At 41.3% G+C, this 25,168-nt stretch overlaps 1 protein-coding gene across 1 annotated transcript in view; it reads right to left on the minus strand.

Moving 5' to 3' along the window:
* Positions 1-25,168, minus strand: part of Cow (Proteoglycan Cow) — a 286,815-nt gene that overhangs the window by 3,481 nt on the left and 258,166 nt on the right. Inside the window, exons 7-9 of the mRNA XM_076799378.1 lie at positions 7,574-7,793; positions 3,543-3,702; positions 958-1,184 (exon numbers count right to left, since the gene is read on the minus strand). Of these exons, the coding sequence (XP_076655493.1) occupies positions 958-1,184; positions 3,543-3,702; positions 7,574-7,793 (607 nt within the window). The remainder of the gene's footprint in view (positions 1-957; positions 1,185-3,542; positions 3,703-7,573; positions 7,794-25,168) is intronic.

Consider the following 25,168-nt stretch of genomic DNA (forward strand, 5'->3'; position numbering starts at 1 on the left):
ATGCTATTGATTAACGATTGTTACCGATTGGTAAGGAAAAAGAAGTCTTGGGTGAAGCACATAGGCAGGAAGAGGCCCTGAGAATATAATTGGTAAATTTATAACTATTGCAGTCACTGTAGGGGTTGTCGATAATTTAAATTCTTATTTTATAAAAATCATTAGTTTTCTATTTTACCGACAATACTAGTATTGATAAAGTACGAATTTACATTATCGACAACCGATACATTACCATCACAGGGTTTGAAAGTCCCGGGTTGATTTACCATCACAGTCTATGGTTACCATCCGAGCAAACGCTGTCGGTAATTTGTCGAGTAGTTTCAGCGTTTTACCGCTGCACGAATTGGCGCTATTCGGAGGTTTGGGAAGCGCAGATGATTCGTACCGCTATTCGCACGGTATCTTACGGGCAACGCGGCACGAATTATCTGTGCTGATTTTCGTTCCTGCGTATAAATGATTATCTTGTTAATGATTTAATTATTGCGCGATCGTTGGTGGATTTTCTTGCACAGTACAGCCGCGGAAAAGTCTAACGAACAAGCCACGGTGTTTAAAATATTTTTTTACCGTATATTAGTTATGCAATCGATGATTTTCCGGCACGCCTGCGCATAACAGTCGCTTCGGAAAATTGTTAATATTACACCCGATCGTGTAATCAATTGCAAAATTATCAGACACAGCCTTGGACGGATAAATCTCCAAATACAGCTTTGAACATATTTTTGTTGCCTCAGGGTATGTAATACAATTCGTTTGATTGCTTCAGAGCAGATTCTAAATTCTTTTCTTTTGTTTCAGGGAGTAATCCAGTTGGCACGATGTTGAACAGCGATCGCTTTCTGCCTCGAGGAACTCCGGGGGACGGAACACTGGGCAAGTTTGGGAGGCGTGTGCTCTCGCCGTGCTGTCTTCTAGGTTCTATTGTCAACTAGCGTTTGTACCTACCGCAGTCTGGTTTGCTGCCACGTGTTCTGGTACCGGCAAACTCGACGCCGTGGGGGTCGACACACCAGCAGAGACCTAGACCACGATGGCACTGGGTACTTCGGTAGTAACCTCGAGAGTCGCAGGCGGGTGCAACGTCCGGGGATGATCGTTTGCGCACGGCGGCACACGGACGTTCAGCTTTTGAGAAGCAGCCGCACCATTCGGGCCCGTTCACGAATATGTCCCTGGAAGCACAGTGTTCGTCGCTATCAACAGGGAGCCCTCCTCCAAGTACAATCACAACGACTAAAACAATCGATACCCTAACCCTTGCCAGGCGGACATTCTCGACCACCAATTTCGCTCGATCGATTTCAGCCGTAGCTAGAGGATTCATCGAAGTTCTCACGCAGTTTCTACTTCCTCGAGGTCAACGCTGATCCTACCACAAATATGCAATCGTTTAAACGGCCCGCCAGCCAAGGGTTAATTTATGGAGACGCTGTAACCAATTAACGTCTAGCGCCAGATGGATTCAGTTATTCGTCGGATACGATCAGGGACCAATTAGATTCGGGACGCAATATGGCCGCGTATTGTGACCCGGCGAAGCACCTCGGCAACGAAGGTCGTAAAACGAGCAGTAAACCGAGTAGTTAAGAAGTTAAGCGACTCGTGCACGGTAGTCGACAATCATACGCGATCATATACGGTTAGAGCTTTTTAATGCCAAAGGTGGACGACACTGGGTTTACATCCTCTCGCCATTTCGCATACATCCGTACAGAGTCATTCCCTCCTTAAGTTTAGTGCAGCCATCGCCATTTACCCGCATCGCTCTCTTTAAAACGCTGGAACCAAACATTGCCATACTATCGTCCCCTTTCTTTCACATACGGAACAACAGATACACTGAATTCCCGATATAAGTCATTGCAAGCCTCGCGTTTAAAGGTCACTGGACCTACCCACTGCGGGGTGTACCCCGTGAGGGGTCAAAGCTCGAGAGCCTCTCTCTCTCTCTCTCTCTCTCTCTCTCTCTCTCTCTCTCTCGCCAAACGACTCGGTTTTCACACGTGTCCGTACAATCATCCTCTCCCTAACAATCAGTCAGCTACTTGGTTCGGAGGCACGTACGCTCGAGACCTATTACACTCGAGCGTCCGGCATGACGCGGCGGCCACCAACCCTCTCGCCGCGTTGCTCGACGGTATTAAAAACTGAAAGGGTTTCTCGTTCCCTTTCCGGGTCACGTATCCCGCGAGTTTAATGATTTACAAGCAGCGCGAAAGGTGGAGGGAGAAGAAGAAGACGAAGAGAGTCCGCGATGCGACAAGCGGATTACAACGCGAGCAGGACGTCGTGTCTCGCTACGTGAACGGAATCGAAAGGGTTGTTACGCCCTCTTAACGTCCGCGAACGCCGTTTATCGACGTCGTCGCTGTCCCGGAATCGAATGGGCGAGATTTGGATTCTACATAGCAATGGCGCCGTGAAACGGTCCGGTCGTAACCGCTTGTTCCAGAATTTTTCTCTCGGAAGGGTCGCGAACGAGGCTCTATATTGCAATTAGACTGCGGATTTTATGCATTTATGGGGAAATAGGAAGAGTAGCTAACAAAACTTGTACAAGCTTTGGGAAAATTTAGGAATGTTGTTGGATTATGTTCGACTCAAAAAGAGACTTTCATCTGATTTCCATTTTTCACGATTGAAAATTTTTCGTTTGCCTAAAGATCTCTAATTATAATTTTCACCGAGCTAACTTAGGATTATCTGTGGATAGATAAAAGGAGATTAGAACTGCTGATCGTCGGAGGAAGTGACACAGTGATTTATCTATACAGGGTGTGTCGCCACATTTTGCTACCCAGATTTACGTCATCATTATTACGCATAGCAAACAATGTTTCAGATGAAGTTGAGTGGTTTTGAGAGGGGCACATTCTTTGTACCATTCACATGGTACATTTTTTTTGTAGGTGGACGTGTGAAGGACATATGAAGGTCATTTTCTTACACAAATAGATTAATACTGTTTTGTAAAGAATATGAAGCAGCATCAGTTGATGCAATAAAAAATATATGATTCCATTTAAAAAAACATTAATGACCTTCGTATGTCCTTTACACGTCCACCTAAAAAAAAAAAAGGTACCATCAGAATGTGCCCCCCTCAAAACCATTCAACTTCATCTGAAACATTGTTTGCTATGCGTAATAATAATGACGTAAATCTAGATGGCAAAATGTGGCGACACACCCTGTATATGTCGCCAAGGCCTGGAGGATAAACGTCGCGGAACTATCCCCACTACCGCGGGGTATATCCCGTGAGAAGTCCCGAAGCTCGAGAGGCCTGGAGGAGTGTAAATACAGCACGGCTCGAGTATGTCTCCTAGACGATATATGTCGCTGGCAATGCCTGCGTTGTGGACATATATCGAGAATTCACTGTAGACGCAAGGGGTTGATAGCCTCCCGGACAGTTGTTCGTCCAGCGATAGGGGAAAAGGAGAAACGGGTTACAGGGACTAGTGTTCGTACGTGCAGGGAATCGCAAAGGGTGGGTGCCATCCCCTGTCCACCGGCTCGGGACTCACCCGTCTGTGTCGCAGCCGTCGAGGAACGGCTTCAGACACGGCTCGTTCTGATCGTGCTCCAGCCCGTACAACTCGGAAAGGGAGAGCCTGCCGTCGTTGTCGCTGTCCAAATGCCCGAACATCCACCTGACCTCGCACTGGCAACCGATGGGCAGGTGACCTGGAAACGGCATCCGCGAAATATGAATTCCAATGGCCACTTCTCTGCGCGCGGACTGCGCCGAATCAAATTGCGATTCCGTTCGCTCGTAACATCACCGACCACGTACGCTTCTCCGCCCCGGGGCTCGTTGCCTTTTCAGACAGTCCTTCGACATCGTTCACATCGCCCCGTCGCAGCGTGGTCCCAAATCGTCAAAACGTGGTCAAAACCTCACAACTTATTAAAAAATTATTAGTTCTGCTTGAAAATTGGTATCAGGACGTTTTGGGGGTCGCTGATCACGAATCTGAACTTGAAATTAGAAAATTCGCTGTCTCATATTGACCTGAACGAGGGGAAACTCACTAATTCTCCGGATAGCAAACTCTACCCTTTGTATTGTATAAAGTAGGTATTCTAGTCGCGCTTCATAGTTTCCACAGAAGAAAGAATTGAAGAATTGCTGGTCTTTTTACGTACAATAAGATCTCATAATAAAAAATATAGGTTTCCATTTGAAAAAACAAAGTTGACCTTCAGATGACCTTGAAAACGCCATCCAAATAAAAAACTGATACCGCCTTGGACACGTGTTTTACACTTTTTAAATATTTTTTATACCTTTCGAGATGTTCGGCTGGAAAGTTTTCAAACGAACAGCCGATATAAAAACAGCGTTCGTGTTTGAAAAATATAAACAAAATTTCGGATATATTATTCTTTATAAAAAAACTGACATTCTATTCAAAATTTGTTTAAATTTTACAGAAAGACTTAGTGCATATCTCTCACAGTTTGACAAGAAACGCAAGGAAAGCACATAAAACACCTACTCTGCGTTACAAGAAACAGTGCTACGACCGCAGGGGCACCTAAGGGCAGCTAATTTTATTTAGAATTGCAAGATAATACTATGTAGTAGAAGCTCCAACAAGTTTTAACGATAGAACGTGCGAGACTTGCAACTTTTACTTTAAATCGTAAAAATTTATGCCTTCACTTTTACTCTTTCTTTGCATACACAGTTATCAGTTAACAATAAACATTTGGCACTAAAACCTATGCAACTTACCTCCACAAACAGCATCCATAATGCACAATTAAAATCGAAACGTTTCAACACAATTTGTACACTGTGCACTTGAAATTCGCAATGTGCTTCACAAGCTTAAAAAGGTATGGTCTAATGAACTCGAAGTTCGGACTGTGACTGTTGGTCAGGTATAAAAAACCGACCTTTTTGCTGTTTACCCCCACTTAGAAACACTCTTAGAGTAATCAACCCCATACTTGAAACTTACCTAGCTGAAAGTTCATATTTTAGGCTTTGGCCACGTTTTCCGGCTTTGGGACCACTGTGCGTCGCAGCGTGGTCCAGATCGAGGAATTAGCTCTTTATATGATGAAAAAGCAACCCTGCTTCTTAAATGTCCATGACATTCGAAAACGGTGAAATTAACGAGATTTATCAAAAATTGTGATTAAAACAAGCATTTTCTTTTTTCTACACGATTAATAATAATAATAAGTAATACAGCCCATAGATGACTAAAGGCTGAAAGTACTCCAAAAATATTTTTCCGGAAAATTATTAAAAAATAGTTTAAACATAGTTAAAAAATGTTTTTACAATAGCGTAAAAAGAATCATACGGTTAGAAATCGAAAAAACATCTGATTAAAGAGAAAAAAAATTTTGGCCCGGGGCGGGATGGGAACCTGATCCAAAAAGTCTTCAGCGGTTCCGCAGTCGGAGACCATAGCTACTGCACCAACCGGCGCCGTTGAAAGTACCTCCGAAATATTGGGATATATCGTGCATAGTATAATTGTCGTTTTTTTGTACTACGCAATTTTTAAAGTCTGCACGATGTTTCTCCGAACTTAGGGATGTTTAATATTACATAATATATTTTTACGATAATTATAACTTAGTTTTTCACGGAAAAAACGCAGAAAAAAGTGGTTTTTATTTTTTCCTACTATGACGCACCAAACGCAGGAATTTGAAAAAAATTGAGCATAATACTTAGGACAATATCTTATTGCTAAATTAATTTCATTCTAGTCGCTCTTAGATTTCCATATGAAATCTGCATTTTTTCGATTTTTTTCGTGTTTTTCGATTTTTACAGCCAGAGTTTGCAACGGAAAAATCTGAAAACGACTTAAAGTATGTGGTTTGGTGTCCGACATGTGTCAGATTTTTTTCAGAATTTTAAATTGTCATTAAATGGGGAAAATGGGCCAAAAACTGGATTTTCGTTTTTCCTCTATAACTACCCTTACAGATGAACTATAGGGCTAAAACTTGGCTGAAAGGTATCTTTTTTGGTAGGCTATCGAATGGCGCAAATTGGAATAAAATCCTTTCCGGGGCCGATTTGGCCCCCAAAACCGGCTATAGTCTTTTGAACGAACATTTTTTAAGGTGTCTGTTGGAATAGCTCTACATTCCTACCCACACTATCGTGCCATCTTTACCGCAGCTAGACAACAACTGTCGCCGCAAACTCGTCCAAACGATTATCAATTTCTTGCACATCTTTTGACGCGCCTGTAATCCGTTTTCTCATTTGCAACCCGTTACATAACCAATTTCAAAAGAAACAAAAACTATGGAGCGTAAACAAGATAACGAGTCTGGAAGCTAAACAAACCACATATGTATATATATTTACATATTATATATATATATAGGGTGTTCATTTGAAAACTTTCCAGCCGAATATCTCGAAAAGTATGAAAGATATTAAAAAAGTGTAAAACACGTGTCCAAGGATTTCGAGGGAGAAAGAGGGGGGCAGTATCAGTTTTGTTATTTGGGTGGCGTTTTCAAAGTCATTTGAAGGTCAACTTTGTTTTTCCCCCTTGAAAAATGTTCGTTCAGAATTTGCGAATCGACTGAATTATTGTTTAGAAAGCAACGGAGAACATTTTGAAAATTTGTTATAGTTATAAAGAAAAAAAAAAGAAAAAAAAAAAACTAATACTGCCCTCTCGAAATCCTTGGACACGTGTTTTACACTTTTTCAATATCTTTCATACTTTTCGAGACAACTCTTGAAGCAATGCTGAAATCTTTGTGAACAGCTGCTTCCTCGATCTGGACCACAGTGCGTCGCGTCGGTCATGCAGTTATTCATGGTACCTCAAAATTCTTTTAGCGAGATCCGAAAGAGTCGAGGCTCGTATCGATCTGTCGCCCTCGGTGCAGTTTAGCTGCGCGTCGAATAAATAAAAAAAAAAAAAGGGAAGATAATTATTTGCACAGAGGTGGTGGTGTCCTCGCGTTGTTCTCTCTGCAAATAATTACCGTAGACCCAGAGGGTTATCGAAACTCGCTCGGATTATTCGTGAATAAATATTGGAAACGCGTCGGAGAAAGGGAGTACGGAGAACAATATCGCGGGGAGACAGGGCAAAGTAATCGCGCTGGATCTCAACGGGAAGCGATTCGTTCGAACAGGACAATTCCGAACTGGTACGAAAGTGATTGTACCGAAGTCGAATAGCGTGCAGTGACGTGAGGCAGTTCCGAACTGTAATGTCCAGGACCGGCTCGGTCTCGTGCGGAGCAATTAGTCTCTTGTATATATTCAGCCTTGATCCTCGGGGGTTGCCAACACCGCGCGCCGCTTCGGCTACAATCACCCTGAGCACTACTCCGGCTTTCCAATTTCTATTGTTATCCCGTGCGCCCCGCGCACCAGGCCAATTTTCTTTCGTCGATTGAGAAAAGTGTTTTTCGCCGATTATGGGGCGTCACGAAAACGAAAAAAGAAGGCTATGATTTTCGAGTTTTGCGCGCAGAATAATTTCGGGGGAAAACACACAGGACGACTTCTGGTGCTCCGCTGAACAGTTCGTTATGCAAATGAAGGAGAGACCTTTTGGTTTAGGATGCGGACGACGGTGCTTCGAGTCGGACATCACGACGGAGAACCAGTCCAACAGTCGGTTCGCCATCGCCGGCTTGAACGACGCTGGACAATCAACGTTCCGGGACAACTGGGAGTTGTAAGTCGACTTCAACGGGGACGGCGTCTTCTCCATAACTTCGTTGCTCATCAGATGCTTGTCGTCGTATTTGCCCTCGGCAGCCAGCGCCTGGAAAAATACGGAGAAGCTGGATGAACGAACGGGGACCATCGTGTCCGGGAACCTTAATTGGACGGAACCGTTGTTCGAGGTACGTTTCGACCATAATTAATTACTCGAGAATGTCTTCTTTGGAGAATTTCACGATCCACCAATAATACCCAGACCTTTCCCCGAAAGCTCTATAATTGGTGCTGTCGTGAAATTCTACCTTTCATTTTTAATTTAATCCTTTGCACTCGAAGCTGTTTTAACTCCAAAACGAAACATTTCTTCCGACCTAGAATATTTCCCTTGTACAGGGTGGATAAAAATTATATGTCACGACCACCATAGCATGATTCTAGACCTCTGGATCGGTGGAAATCTGTCAAAAAAAAAATGCACCGCAAAATTCACCTTGACCTTGGAAATCAAGGTGAAAGTGTTGAAAAATTTTCTTTTCTCACTCAAATTTTTCCGATACTTTGATCTTAATTTTCTCGGTAAAAATGAATTTTGCGGTGCATTTTTTTCACAGATCTCCACCGATCCGGAGGTGTGGAATCACGCTATGATGATCGTGACATATAATTTTTATACACCCTGTACATATTAGGGGAACCCATAAGTAATTATTTGCAAAGAATTTGTTTTGCGTTTAGTTCTGTACCGATCGTTGAACAGGAAACACGTATTCTTTTACAGTTTTCGGTAAAGCAGCCTGTGTTCAAAATATTCTAAAAAGTATAACTTTTTTTACAACCCTGTAATAAAATGGCGGCGTCCGTACCTTCCGAGGATCATATTCGTCATTGCATACTTTTTCATGCGAGATTTAATGGAACGGTGACAACAAAGAAAATTTGCGATGTTTGTGGAGGTTTCGAAACTTTCGAAATTATTATGAATATCGTTACAAATTCCCGTATTCTTGCACGCTCGGTATAACACGATACCTGTCTCATGGTCTGCTGTGTTGGAAATGGAAAATGATCTGAAATCACAATATTTAGAACGCAAAGAAGACCTGTTATTATTTTGGCGTGAAAATTCATCGAGGTCCCTCATTTTATCAAAAATTGCAAGTGACTATCTTTGTATAATGGCCCCTCCTGTACCTTCAGAATGTTTTTTCAAAAGCAGGAAATATCATCGATAAAAAAAGAAATAGGATAAAACCAAGTATTGTAAATGAAATATTATTCTTAAATAGTTACGAATTTAATAAAAGAAAGTACTTTATTCCTGATTATGCAGTTCTGATTTCCAAGATTCGAGTACTACTTGTGAAAGATTCGATTCCTTTCAACATCGAAGTACTTATAAACATCTTTACGAAACTTGTAAGTACTTATTCCGAGGTTCGATAACTGTTTGTATACAATGAATACTTTTCAAGTATAATCATTGAAACATTTATTGCTTTTAAGTAATAATCGAAACCCACGAAATGAAACTTGGTTATTGAACTTGACTCGGATTCGTGAGTACATATTGAACTTGATCATATCCCTACCCATAAGTAATCGTTGAAGAGGGAACACGTATTCTTTCACAGTTTTCGGTAAAGCAGCCTGTGCTCAAAATATTCCAAAAAGTATAATTTTCTTTTACAACCCTGTAATAAAATGGCGGCGTCCGTACCTTCCGAGGATCATATTCGTCATTGCATACTTTTTCATGCGAGATTTAATGCAACGGTAACAACGAAGAAAATTTGCGATGTTTATGGAGATGTATTGAAGGTCAACAAGTGTCAACGTTGATTCGGAAGGTTTGAAGTGATTTGATAATAACTCAGTTGAATTTGATAATAACATCCTAAAATCTCTAGTGATCCAAAATTAAGTATAGAAGAATTATCGAGAAGCCTTGGGTCCACATGGTCAACTATACAAAGGCACCTATACGAAATGGGAAAGGCATATAGGCAAGGAATATGGGTACCGCATCAATTGTCTGAGACCAACAAGAATATTCATCAATTTGCAGTTTATTGCTATCCAGATTTCGCAGAGATCCATTTCTTAGCAGAATCGTTACCGGAGATGAAAAATGGATTCTTTATGACAACATAAAGCGTTCCAAGCAATGGCTTTCTGCAAATCAAACCGCAATATCAACCCCTAAACCTAGCTTATCACTTAGAAAGGTGTTACTGTGCATTTGGTGGGACTGTCGTGGCATAATTCACTTTGAGTTGTTGGAACCTGGAGAAACAGTTACTGCTGAGTTGTATTGTCAGCGATTACAACGGCTGTATTCAGAACTATTGAAAAAGAGGGCATCTTTAGTCCACAGAAAAGGTGTAATAAATTGACAAATGCCCAGCCCTATACAGCGAAACACACTCAGGAAAAAATCAAAGAATTGCAATGGGAAGTTTTACCGCAACCCCCGTACTCACCGGATATTTCTGACTATCATATTTTCAGATCTCTGGAGCATTATTTAATAAAACATTCACTTCTGTAGAAGATGTAAGCAGGCACCTCGAGTCATATTTTATTTAACCCTGGATTTCTATAAGAGGGGGATTGAAAATTTGCAGGAAAGATGTCCCTGATAATGATGGAGATTATACAGAGTGTCCCACATAAATGGGAACACCTAAATATCTTTCGTATTTACAATCCTATCAGAAAATTTCAGAGGACAAATTGACACTATTGCAGGGGGCAATATAATGGTGAAGAAAAAAATTTTTTATGTCGTGTTTTTTAACGAAATTTCAAGGTCATCGATGTTTTTTTAAATGGAATAGTATATTTTTTTTTGTACGATAGACAATAAAAGACCGAATTTAGTGGATACCACCTTTTTGACCTTGAAATGACCTTGAGCAAGAATAATCATGTTGAAGCGGATGAAATTTGGAAGTTTAAAACGCACGTGTTTCGGCAAAGATTGCGCGTTGTTTACGTCGGGTTGAATTGATTACTAATGGGTCCCCCTAATATTTCAAAATTTCCTGAAAAATCGGGTTATTTTTCTGCGCGCAGTCGTTCGTCGTTCGTCGATCTCTCGCTGTCCAGGAGAGTCAACTTGCCCCGCTTATGGTTTCGCCGACTGCGAGAAGGACAGGTCGAAGGTAATAAAGCTAAGAGCGATTCTTCGGCCGAAGTTTCGTCTTTATTAAGCAGACACGATCGTAAATTTACAGATTCGGTTGGCGAGTCGTGCGCGCGGGTGTTGTCGTCGACGCAGGATGCAGCGGCGGAGCGTAACGACATTACGGCTCCCCGTCGTCTGGCATGGTTCTTCGTCGGATCGATGGCGAGGACGCCTCGCCTCGTCTGGCCTCCTCGAAAATACGAGCCATCGAGGACGCCCGGGTAGTTTCCAGTGGACCAATGGGAACCGTACGGGATGCTCTTCGGCGTCCTCGTAAAGGATCCCGGCTCCCCGATTCCAGCGTGAAGCGCATCACGTACGAACGGAATCGTAACTCGGCCATTATTGTTTTCGCCGTTTGAAAATAATCTCGGAACGAGCCGAATAGAGTCGGGATCGTCGCGTGATCCAGGATCCGAGAGCCGTCCGGGGGATTACGGTTGATCCACTCCGACTATATGGGATTCCTCTTCCATCGGGATCTTTTTCGCTGAATAAAGATCCAACCCCCAAGGACCGCAAACTTCTTCCTACTTTCGGGCAACGGGCACGATCCCCGCGCGCGCAACATTTCAATGAAACGATCCCTTTTCGTCGGGGATCTCTTTCGCTGAATAAAGACATAATTTCCCCTTTCGGTTCTCTATTCGCAAAAACGGCCGCGCGCGTTTCCCGCACGCGCAATATTTCAATTAGGCAGCATCGGATGCGCAGGCGAGTGGGCGCGCGCTCGCGCGCGATTAAGCGAAACCGGTACACAGGGATCCGCATTTAATAATCCCGCCGGCCAACGATGTAAAATTAGCCCGATAATTGCCGCGAATGATAGCGGCGCGTGTCGGTCGATAATTTTCCTCGATCGTGCGCGCGCTCCGTGGGAATCCGGCTTATGAGCAATAATTGATGCAGCGAATAATCCTTATCGCTTCGTTTCGAAATCCGCGTGTCCTCCACCTCCCGCCGACAGGGCAATCCACCGGTCGAGCACCGGGTCACGAAGTTTAAACGCGTAAACATTTAATCATGCTAGGCGCTTTGTCGTTGGTGAACGAGCGCGCGCGCGCGGACATTGTTTCCCGGGTCTCCCTTTCTTCTCTCGGTCGGAGAGGTAAACCGGAAGGAGAAACATCTGTTTCGTCTCTCAGGGAAAGGATAAACGACGATTTACACCTGATCGCTTTAGGCTACCCGGAGTTCTGAAAATCGTTCGCCCGTTCCATGTGTTGACGCGTTTTTGTTTTGTGGAAATCGTGAGTCAATGATCCATTCTTTACGATACAGGGCAGGGACCAAAAATAACAGTTATTCTAAAATTTTCTATGATGAAAGTGATTGTTAAACAGTTGATTATGATTGAAATTTAAGATAATCTACACAAAGTATAAAGAAAGAAATTCTTATACTTTTTGGTTACAAGTAACAGTTATCATTTGTCCAAAAAAATGGATCCTCCTCGATAACTGTTATCGATGAAGAAAAACGGTTTCTATTGCTCAAAGCAGTTATCGGTGAGAGAAGTTCATATCGCTCACTCATAACAGTTATAAATGAGAAAAGTTCATTTCGATCACTCATAACAGTTATCAATCAGAGAAGTTCATTTCTATCGCTCATAACAGTTGTCAATGAGGGAACTTCATTTCGATCATTCATAACCAGACTGCGGATTTTATGCATTTCTGGCAAAAATGAATAGACCAAATATAAAACTGTGTCGACATTGGAAGAATTTGAGAACATTGTTATATCGTTAACGATTTGTTGAAATTATTTGAGAACGAATTACATTGCCATTTAGCTTCTGTTTCTTATAATCGACTCACATCATTTTGATTTTCCATAAAGATCCGCAGTCTACTCACAACACTTGTCAATGAGAGAACTTCATTTCGATCATTCATAACCAGACTGCGGATTTTATGCATTTCTGGCAAAAATGAATAGACCAAATATAAAACTGTGTAGACATTGGAAGAATTTGAGAACATTGTTATATCGTTAACGATTTGTTGAAATTACTTGAGAACGAATTACATTGTCATTTAAGTTCTGTTATAATCGACTTACATCATTTTTATTTTGAATACAGATCTGCAGTCTGCTCATGACACTTATCAATGAGAGAAGTTCCTTTCAATCACTCATAACAGCTATCAATGAGAGAAATTTATTTCGATCACTCACAACAGTTATCATTGTGAGAAGTTCATTTCGATCGCTCACAACAGTTATCGATGATCGAATTTCTTTTCACTTGTTCATAATAATTATTGATGAGAAAATTCATATCAGTTGCTCGTTTAATTACTGGGTTGTCTACTCTTTTTCGGATGGAGCAAGCCTGTGAATTTCATTGAGAAAGTTTCGTACAACATAACGAATCAACGGACCATAAGAACAACACAAAATCTGACAAAAAAATGTTTCAAAATTTTTTCCGCTGGGAAAATCAGAAATATAGACTCCCGTATTTATTAAAACTAGCGTGCATAATTTCTGTTCTAAAATTAACGTTGTATGATTTGCGGTGTAATTTGTCAGGAGAGAATTTGGAAAAACTCATATTCGTCACATTCAATTTTGATTGTAGCAATTAATTTTATGAATAAGAAATTTATTAAATAATTGATTGTCTACCATTTGAAAGTTGTACTATTTAATAATAACTATTACAAATTTCCTTCATCAATAACTGTTATGAGTGATCGAAATGTACTTCTCTCATTGATAACTGTTATGAGCGATCGAAATAAATTGATCTCATTGATAACTGTTATGAACGATTGAAATTGTATGTCATTTATAACTGTTATGAGCGATCAAAATAAATTTCTCTTATCGATAACTGTTATGAACAATTGAAATAAATTTCTCTCATCGACATCTGTTATGAGCGATCGAAATAAATTTCTCTCATTGATAATTGTTATGAGCGATCGAAATGTACTTCTCTCATTGATAACTGTTACGAGCGATCGAAATATATTTCTCTGATTGATAACTGTTATAAGTGATCGAAATGAATTGCTCTCAACGATAACATTTACCAACAAGAGAACAAATTTTCGGTTACTTATAATCCTTATTTGTAACCAATACGATTTTAGTTGATGAAATACCATGACTTTTTTTCTTTTTGGCTGTAACAGCTATGGTCCCTGATGAGCTATGGTCTTCACCATAGAGTCTTGGTCTACGTTGGAAATTTCTAAAAAAATTGCGACTCTGTTCAAACAGGTTCCGAGAAAGTAAAAGGCAATTAGTTTTTATGAGCACCGCGAACTAATTAATTTGCCAACACGTATGGAGGGCAGAAGTAGGGGAGTTTCTCTCGCCGGGCGATTATATTACAGAGTCCAGGTATAAATCCCAAGAATTTGAATCAGTCGTTTGTGCCGGTTCGCGGCCGATAGACCTCCGACAATTTCCACAAAGACCCACGGTTCGGTATATCGATCGGCCAGCCAATTCGCAGGGCGCAATTCCAAGTACAGATGTCCCCGGAAGGGACAGACAGACGGGCCGGGAGACGTCCTCGAGGGTTCGAGAGTCGAACAGAAGTTTTAACGAGACGCGAAGAACCTCTCCCCGCGAACGGACGCGCGGACGTCCCATCGTCGCGTCGCGTCGCGTCGCGTCGCGTCGTTTTAATACGCGTTTCGTTTCCTCAAGATATCCGCGGCCGGTGCGCGCGCGCGGAACGAAGTTCTCTCGGATACAGAGGGATGGATACGCGACGGTAGGGCAGTTTTTAAAAGGACAATGGACGGCTCTCGGACGGCCGAGCGAGACGGAGGAACACGATGGATCCGGTCGGTAAGACAAAAGGGCGAATGCCGTTGAATAATCGAGAACGGGAGACACACCGGAACGAAACGGGCGATGAAATGTTCATTGAATCGACTACTCCATTCAAATGACAGCGTGCCGAGCGCCGGAAGAGTTATCGAACAAAAGCTTTTGTCGGTGAATGCCTTTTAAATTCGGAATCCGTCACTTTGTCGCTCTTAAATCCCCGTTTTTTCCCTGAACCTTCGCCATGCGTATCCTGTTCCTCGTGACGACGCGGCGCAGGTTTCGCTTCGCGGGTTTCTCGCTTTTCATGTTCGGCGCTCGTTCGCTTGTTCGTTCGTCCGATCGTAAGTATTGTGCATGATCGTTCGTTCATAAGAAAAGTGACACAACTCAACAATTTTTTACATTATTTCTACCGGTCTCCTAGCTTTGAAGTCACTCTAACTTTTCACAAGTAAAAACGTCAGAACTCTAATTCAACCTTTCAACAATTATTCGAAGGGAAAACGCGACAAAACTCGAAATATATTTCTAAAAAAAATTATAATATATAAATTGTGGTGTGCTTCATAGCTAATGTACATAACAATTAGCCCAGTATCTATACAACAACAAATTATTTTACATTTCTAAGTTGGTTCTATACCATAAAAAAAGTTGGCAATTTTAGGTAATTTTCAAATGGGTCTCCTGTGTAAAATATCCTTTTTTTGACTTATGTCACTCTTCTTATGAACTGTTTATTTAGATAGTGGTGTAAGTCCATTTTTTTATAAATGAGATACCACATAATTTGTATGTTTGTATTTGATATTTGTATTTTTTTTAACAACAAAAAGTGGACTTGTACCACTCTCGAAATAAACGGTCCATATATGTACGCCAGGAGGAAACAATACAACACGTCCTCGGTTGCGTTCCGGACGCGCGCAAGTGCGCACGATAGTCTATGAGACAGGTAGGTACGCGTGGGAAGATGCAGCCTCCATCAAGAGCGAAGATCAATCGCCTCCGGTATGGAGACAGCAGGTGAAAGGGACAGGGTCGAGCAACAGCGTTGTTACAGGTCAGTAATTAGTCGGACAAGCACCAGAGGTAAGTATACAGATCCGTCCGCTGCTCAGAGAACCGTAGGACAGCACTGGAAATCACAGGTAATAATGTGGAGAGTGAGTACAGACGTTTATTAGGTAAAGCATTCACAGGCCAAGTAGACGCATTCAGTTATTAGCCAGAATAATACGGAAATGTGCCTAATAGAATGTTCTAGAGAAGCTTAGGATGAGCCAATGAGAAGTCAGGCAAACGTGAAAAATATTCAGAAGAAGTAGAGACACCATGATAGGTGAGAAAAAAAAATAGGCAATTTGTCGTTACCAAATCAGTAGTACAACTCAATGATAAGTCAGACATTCGGAAAATTTGTGAAAATTCCGATTAGGAGAATGTGGCATCAAATTTTTACACCACCTCTTTGGCTATCATAATCTTCCTAGTAGAATTCTGAAAATTGCAAACATTTTTTAAAATTCCGAAAATTGAATTTTGCAATTGGGATATCGAAATTTCACGCCACCTCTTTTGCTATCATGTTCTCCTAGTAGAAAGCTAGTAGAAATTGAATAAAGTATTAGGAGAATATGGAAGGAAGTGGCACGAAATGGAGTAGTACAAGTCAATAATAAGTCAGGCCGTCAAAATTTTTAGAATTTTCAACACATTTTGTCGGTCCAAAAATAAGTAGGATATTGGATTTACTTGCAGGAATTTTGTAACAATTAAATAACTACAAATAGATTTCTTTCACACATTTCTATCATTTATTTTGGCCTCTCTGCATACATAGTACATAATTATCGGAACCTTACACTCTAGTAATTCGTTTAAATATTTACAACACGAATAATATTTTTGTGTTGCAAAAGTATATGTGCAACTTTAAAACACTCTTCTTCCACTCTTCAGCAGATGACTGTAATGTACACATCATGGGCTTACGACTTCACTGTAATCCATGTTCTTCTTAGTCGAGGAACAGTGAACGTATCACACCGAGCATGTTGCCGGACCGAAGCGTAGAAATACTCATCAACGCTGCACGACATAAATAGCGCCAGGTACTATCACCTGTACACTGCCATTCTACCTGCATGCGAAACAACTGCTGCCATGTTACATTTTAGTTTTATTTTGTTCTATTTTAAATATGTCCACGTTTAATATTGTAACTTATTTGGTAAGAAATAAAGAATATTAGTTACAACAGTTAATGTGTTCTTTTTTCGCACCCTGTACACGAATATTCGATTTTAGATTTAAATTAACGTCTCCGAAAATTTTGGGGAAACAAAATTCTTGAAATTAGAGAAAATTAAGTATTGTATTAGGAGAATATGATAGTAAAAGAGGTGGCACGAAATCAGTAGTATAAATCAACGACAAGTCGGATACTTGAAAATTTTTCGAAATTCAGTAGTACAGATCAAAGTCAAGACAGACGGTCAATAATTTTCGAAATTTTTAGAAAATCTCGAAAATTGAATTTTGTATTAGGCGAACATGATAGTAAAGGAGGTGGCACGAAAATTCAGTAGTACAGCTCGACGACAAGTCAGAGAGTCAAAAACTTTCGAAATTTTTCGGAAATTTCGAAAAATCGTATTTTGTATTAGGCGAACATGATAACAAAGGAGGTGGCACGAAAAGTCAGTAGTACAGCTCGACGACAAGTCAGACAGTCAAAAATTTTCGGAATTTTTCGGAAATTTCGAAAAATCAAAATTTGTATTAGGCAGACATAATAGTAAAGGGGCTGGTACGAAATTCAGTAGTTTAACACAATAACAAGCCAGACCGTCATAATTTTCGGCAATTTTTCGAAAATTGAAGTTTGTATTAGCAGAATATAATATTGAAAGAGGTGGCAAAAATTTCAATAGTATAAGTCAATAACAAGTCAGACAGCCAAGACTTCAGAAATTTTTCGAGAATTGAACTTTATATTAGGAGAATATGACATTGAAAGAGGTGGCACAAATTTCAATAGTATAATTCACTAACAAGTCAGACAGCCAAAATTTCTCTGTATTAGTAGAATATGATATTGAAGGAGGTAGCACGAAAATTCAGACGGTCAAAACTTTCCGGGTATTTTTCGAAAATTGATCTCTTTACTAAGAGAATATGATATTGAAGGAGGTGGCACACAAATTCAGTAGTATAAGTCGACCACAACTCGTGCACTAGTAAATGTTGAACGATTGAAGGGCTGAAAAAAGAAATAAACGGGGCGTAGGCATCTTGTTCCGGCTAGAAAATGTAGCCATCGAGTAGTACACATCGATCACTGTTCCGACACGTACTTCGGATCGTTGCAACAGGTTTCTACGTGGACTAACGACGCGTAAAACGGTCGTTAAACAAGGCAACGCCTAAATTAAACATTATCGTACGTATCTATACTCTGTTTTGCATCGTTTCTGTCGGATGACAAATAGGCGATGGCAATTCCGTCGACGGGATTTTCCGTGATATTTCCTATCCGCGTGCAGGAAAGCCCGGCCGAACGAAGGAAAACAATAAAGTCAGGGGGGGAAGATTGAAGATAAACAAGGTGGAGGAGTTGATATAGAGACAAAGAAGAGAAGTAGATAGAAGGAACGACAGTTGGAACGATGAGAGGAGGGGGTGGAGGAGGGGAAGGGGTGGGACGGTGAAATGTGGTCGGAGTTTAAATCGAGGAGCTATTCGCGGTGAAATTAATCCTGGCAGGCTTTTTAAACTATTCCCCGCCGCGCGCTGGTAATTAATACTTATCCTGCCACCGGTCTTTCATTACTGCGAACCTACAGGGAGAAGAAAAGTAACGCGAGAAAGGGAAGGATCTCGAGAGAGACCAGAGAGGTCGTATCGATTTCTGAAAGGATCAGCTGGATCACGAGCTCCGGGTGCACCGATTAGATTCGACGTTGCTTCGTCGAGTGTTCGATGACAACTGAGCACCGTCACGTTGGGTTAAGGGGTGTTGGAATAAATTAGACTTTCGTAAAATCAAATTTAAATCATCTTGATGTTAATTGTAAATCATCTTGTTATCCTATTACTCTGAATATACGGGGTGTCCCATATAACACTTATTAGACAATAGACAAACAAATATTTTATACAAAAATTGATCAGTTTTCAATTGGCTATACATTGCAATAAAAAAAGTTCGAAAATAATGATTTTTTAGTATTGTCAAGGTCACCTTCATTTTTTTGTATTTGTATTTGTATTTGTGACTGAACCAGTATCATAGCCCTTATCAAGACGAACTCAACGACCTAGCATACCATGACCTTCGGATGACCTTCAAGGCAAAGAAGTGAAAATTTCAACAATAAATGATTGTCTTTGAATTGACCGAGTCAATTCAAAGTATAGACAAAGTGCTTCAATCCAAAATAATCTGCTACAACAGATGCAAAAAATGATGACCAGCCACAGAAAGGCAGTGTCTGAAGGTTCGCCCACTGATGATTGCATTATGCATTAAAGTGTGCGTTCTCGCATGTCTTTTTGCATCTGTTGTAACAGATTATTTAGGATCGAAGCACATTGTCTACATTTTTAATTGACTCGGTTCGATCGCTTTAATAAGAAAGAAAATATCCCATTACGCAGCATTCACAGTGAATTTATATTCATCCTCCTTGTTAACGTTTATGACTTTGAATGACCTTGAACGACTATATCGTTGAAATTGTCTCGGGAAGGGCTACAATCGTAGGAGTTCAAAAATATGTGGTTCCATTTAAAAAAAACAGACGATGACCTTCATATCTCCTTGACGCCTCCACCTATCAAAAAACTAGTAACATCGGATAATCAGCCCCCCCGATACCAAATAATTTTGGCCCGATGCGTTTTTCCCTATCACCAATAGCAACCAAATTATTCAGGTGGCCGGTTTCAAGTGCCTCACCCTGTATATTCATAAATGTTCACTAAAATATAAATATTTTCCTTTCTATACTCGATATAAAAATGTTGAGTCCTCAGTTTCTCTTCGTATGTGAAATAGCTTGGACCTGGTGGGTAGTAAACTTGAAATACTTCCGGACACCGTTAAGGGTTAATAATTCCTTTACAACATGGAGTTCACAATGTCGACCGTTCGAAGTTCTGTTCTGCACTGATGGTCCGAGTATGATCGTGTTTCCATAGGTCGTTGCGACGACAGAAACCCTGCAGAGGCGTCGATGACTGTTCTAGCGAGAACATTGTGTCATGGACAAATTCCTGCGTGACCGAGACAGCTGTTCGTTTATTGCAGTTTCGCTGGGTATGACGATGTGGCTCGAAGGTCGACGCGATACTGACCCGGCGTCCGGGTCCTCGCGCGTTTATGGCAGCCTGGCCGTGTTTATGGTCGTCGGGATTCACGGCTATCGGCCTATCGACAACTGCTCGGTGTAATTAAACGCGCGCCCACGCGGGACAAACCCGCGGGACAAACACGTTTGGCTCGCAATATGGCCTGGAATCCGATCGGACGGATCGGCGCGTCGAGAGCGTCGTTGTTAACCACTTCGCGACCACGGACGAGTTATCTCGCGACGAAATACCGTTCGTATGATGACCACAGACGAGTCATCTCGCGACGAAATACCGTTCGCACGATGATCACAGACGAGTTATCTCGCGACGCAATGTCGCTTGCGCTATGCCACAGACGAGTTATCTCGCGACGCAATGTAGCTTACGCTATGCCATAGACGAGTTATCTCGCGACCAAGTTTCGTTTGCAAGTATGTAGTTCTGCACGATAGTAGATGAAGATGCCACGTCGATGTAGCTTGTAGCTATGTGTGGATCCATGTTTCCAAATATTGCATGTAAAAGACAAATAAACATCATTCTTGTTAAAAATATTTTCAAATTAAAACTCTCGTCCCAATAATCTCATCCCAATAGCTCATCGGTGGCGATATACGAACGAAACTTGGTTCCGAGATAACTCGTCTGTGCCATAGCGCAAGCGACATTGCGTCGCGAGATAACTCGTCTGTGGCATTGCGCAAGCGACATTGCGTCGCGAGATAACTCGTCCGTGGCATAGCGCAAGCGACAATTTGAAAATATAGAAAAATCGAATTTTGTATTAGGAGAACATGGTAGCAAAGGAGGTGGCACGAAAATTCAGTAGTACAGCTCGACGACAAGTTAGGCAGTCAAAAATTGACTAAATCTTTCGGAAATTTTGAAAAATCGTATTTTGTATTAGGCGAACATGATAGTAAATGGGCAGCTACGAAAATTCAGTAGTTTAACTCAATAACAAGTCAGACAGATAAAATTACAGAAATTTTTCGAAAACTTTATATTAGAAGAATATGATATTGAAAGAGGTGGCACAAATTTCAATAGTATAAGTCAATAACAAGTCAGACAGCCAAAATTTCAGAAATTTTTCGAAAATTGAACTCTTTACTAGGAGAATATGATATTGAAAGAGGTGACACATAAATTGAGTAGTATAAGTCAATAACAAGTCAGACAGCCAAAATTTCAGAAATTTTTCGAAAAATTTAACTCTGTATTAGGAGAATATGATATTGAAAAAGGTGGTACACAAATTCAGTAGTATAAGTCAACCACAATTCGTGCAGTGGTAAATGTTGAACGATTGAAGGGCTGAAGAAAGAAATAAACTGGGCGCAGGCATCTTGTTCCGGCTAGAAAATGTTGCCATCGAGTTGTACTCATTGCGTCGCGAGATAACTCGTCTGTGGTCATCGTACGAACGTTATTTCGTCGCGAGATAACTCGTCCGTGGTCGCGAAGTGGTTAAAACGGTCTCCCTTGATTACACCGTGTATATAACGCGACGCGACGCGACACGGGGCGACGCGCAAAAACCGTGGCCCCGCGATTTGCGGATCGATCGCGGAATCGCGCGAGAGCCCCGGTTACCCACTGACGCGGAAGCGTTCCGAGTAAACTCGTCCGTTCCGAATATGCCCGCGGATCGTTAATATTTTAACAGTCGGACGGAGATTCGTCGCGGACCGTTGCTCGCCCTTCTATCCACCCGGCGCGCCGCGCCGCGACGCGCAGCGCCGGGGAAACACAGGATAAAGGGAGAAAGAGGAATCGATCGTGCGTGTGTCTCGGCCACCCCGTCGTTCTAACGATCGTGTGCTGGAACGCGAGCGCGAATCGGCCCGGAAAACCCGGCACACGCACGCTAATTTATTTCGACTGCTACTCGCCGGGCCCAATTACCCTCTTCTCCGCCCTGAAAACTCGTTCCACGGATCACCGGTTCGGCTAGGCTCGGATCGGATCGGCTTCTGGATCCGACGCTCGATTAACGATCCTCCCTCGCCCAGAAAAACCTATTCCGCCGATTTCCCCCTTAGGAGCGCACCCCCCTTAAGGGCTGCACCCCCTTCTTGGCCTGCAATATCGAGTCAGACTCGCGATGAAGATTCTGAACGGAGTCTAATAAATATGTACGTTATTAATTTCCTTTAACGCTAATCCTAGCACGGTCAAAATTGAAACTATAAAAATTCATTTATGGAAAATAGTGGAATAAATTTCCTTGTCCAAGCATTCGTTGTATTGAAAGTTACGAACAATCTTAATAAATTTAGGGTTGCTATTTTTGTAAGGCAATATTTACCAGAGACTGTTAATGCTTGGCGGGTTTAGTGCTAAACCGAAATTAGATTTTATTTTGTTGTAGTTGATACATATCCTTCTGAACTGTCTTTCTATATATGAACTATCATTCTTTTTCTATGAAATTCTGATATATGTTCAGTAATAATTACAACTTCAACGAAATAATTCATTAAAAATTATGAAATAGCCATCCCATTCACCAGATTTGAACCCCATAGAAAAATTATGGGATGCACTGGACAGACAGGTACGAAACTTTTGCCCCAATTAGAAAACGCATTTATGGAATATTTTGGAACGTGAATGGAATAATATAACAACAGATAGTATGAAAAATTCGATCACGCTGATGCCAAGAATAGTGAAAACTGTAATAAAGAAACTGCGATGAAAAGAAAATATAAATATGTTTTTGTTCTTACAGAGTTGTATACAAATATGATCACTAGACTGCGGATTTTATGTATTTATGACAAAAATAGGTAATCACAATTTAACACGTTGACTGCCGTGTCAGCCATATCTGGGTGACAGAATTATTTATCCAGGTTATAAAAATGAATTTTTACGTTAATATATCCATTGTACCAAATTTGATCAGGAACTGTAAAATGCAATGAAGTTGGAGGACTGCTCGATACCATACATTTAATTTTTTTCAATTTTTATTTCATTAAATAACTTTCTTTGATTTTATGAACCTTTTGAAGTTTCTAGTTTAATAGAGGTTTCTAATTCTAGTTTAAAAGAGGTTTCTAATTTAATTAAAAAAGATTTAAGGACATCAGCGTATTGGTTTCAGCTGAATCAACTAATTAATAAAAGAAACAAATTTTTGTTTCGATTCTCAATGCAAACATTTTTTATTTTCCATAAAGGTCCGCAGTCTAATGATCAGTAATGGTCCTGACGCCATGGGAAGTGTAAACATAACACGGCACGGGGTATGTCTCCTGTACGATACAAGACGCCGGAATAACCCGTGTTGTTGACACATATCGAGAATTCGCTGTATTTCGTATATTTGCGATATTATAAATATTTTATGAGCAGGAGTGTATGTGTCCCACGCGAAATAGGGACCTCCGTTTTCGACTTTGTGGACCGTCGCCGTTTACGCTAACAGGTTCCTTCGTCGGCAACGTGGTATTTATTTACTCGAATCGAAATTGTGCCAGGAGAGGAGCTTCGCCGCGAAAGATTCCTCTCGCCCCCGGACGCGATTTGTTATTCCGAAAAGCTGGCAGCTCCTCCTCGAGAGTCCCGTCGCCTTTGTTCCCGTTCAAGATCCTCGCGCGAGCACCGTGCTCCCGTGCTCGAATTTCCGCGACAAAACGGCCAAACACAACGGCCTAACTTTCTTCGGCGAGCGTGCTCGCCGGCTAGAACAGCGGCGAACATCGCGAATGAATTTTAAACGAGGACATTTTCTTGGCGACCGGTGTCTTCGCCGAAACGTTCGTTTGTTGTTCAACTACAGAACGCTGTGGAGTTAACGCTAGATTGCACGATTAAAAGAGAAGGTACAGTGATTTCTTCGTATATGTCGCGAAGGCCTTGATAATAAACGTCGCGGAATTACAGTCTTTTCTCGGTATATGTCTCAAATATCCAAATAGCCATTTCTTTTATTTCGATAATTGTGATTTCAGAATTCTAGAACCCGCCATTTTGACGAGTAAACCTAGTGCTGATATAGTATAATTATAGTATTATAATAAACGTAATGCAGCCGAGCATTCGGCGAACGTAGCATTTGTTTATAAAGTAAATTCTCGATGTTTGTTAACAACACGGGTCTTGCCAGCGACATACAGTCTTTTCGCGATATATGTCCCAAATATTTAGCCGATAAAAGTCCTAGAACTGTCCCCACTGCCGTGGGTTATATCACTATTATAGTGAGGGGCCCCAGTGCTCGAATGACCTCGGTCGCCCTTTCTACGTTCGGCGGTGTATCAAAGAATAGTATCTTCTAGCCGATATATGTCCCTGGGTAAAGCTGTATTGTGGACATATATCGAGAAAACACTGTATTCTCACTACCGCAGGGTATATCCCGTGGGGGGCCTTGGACGCCAAGGATTGTAAACATAACACAGCTCGGGTATGTCTCCTGTACGATACAAGACGCTGACAAGACCCGTATTGTTGACATGTATCGAGAATTCACTGTATCTGGCCAGTTAGTGATTCCCTCTGACAGATTGGTGGTGTTGTATGATAATGAGGGTGATCAGATACTTACCTTCATACTTCTGTTAAAACCCACCATATGTTTTCAAAAAAGTTTTTCTATATACATAGCAATAACATCGTAAATGAGTCTAATTGACTCGCACCGGCAATCTAGTGTTAAGCGTTTGTGTGCTCGGAGAAAATTTAAAGACAGTCTTCATCATCGAACCCCTCGACCGAACGATTTTTGTTCTACAGGGTGTCCCAAGAATGTGCTTCCTCGAAAGAGGTGATTCCAGAGATTACTTTCTCCTTTGCGAAAATGTTCCCCGCGGTTTTGTTAACCCTAGCACTCCCAAGCCTCAAACCTTTCCCTGGGGAGGCTCCTCGAATCCATACTCTTCTTTAAAAGTACTTATTTCTCCTAAAAAAATTGTTTTTTAAAAAGGGGTTCGTAATATTTAAATGTCGGATGCTGTATGAAAATTCTACATTGCATTTAGATGTATGTTTATAAAATAGAAAGAGATATATAACTCTCTTCTCTCAGAATGAATATTCACTTCTGACTGCATTGAATGTTTGACTGTAACTGAAAATGCTGCATCGTTCCTTGTCAATCAGTTCTGGGATTATTTGTT

This window comes from Halictus rubicundus, chromosome 13 (assembly GCF_050948215.1).
Source record: "Halictus rubicundus isolate RS-2024b chromosome 13, iyHalRubi1_principal, whole genome shotgun sequence".
NCBI lineage: Eukaryota > Metazoa > Arthropoda > Insecta > Hymenoptera > Halictidae > Halictus > Halictus rubicundus.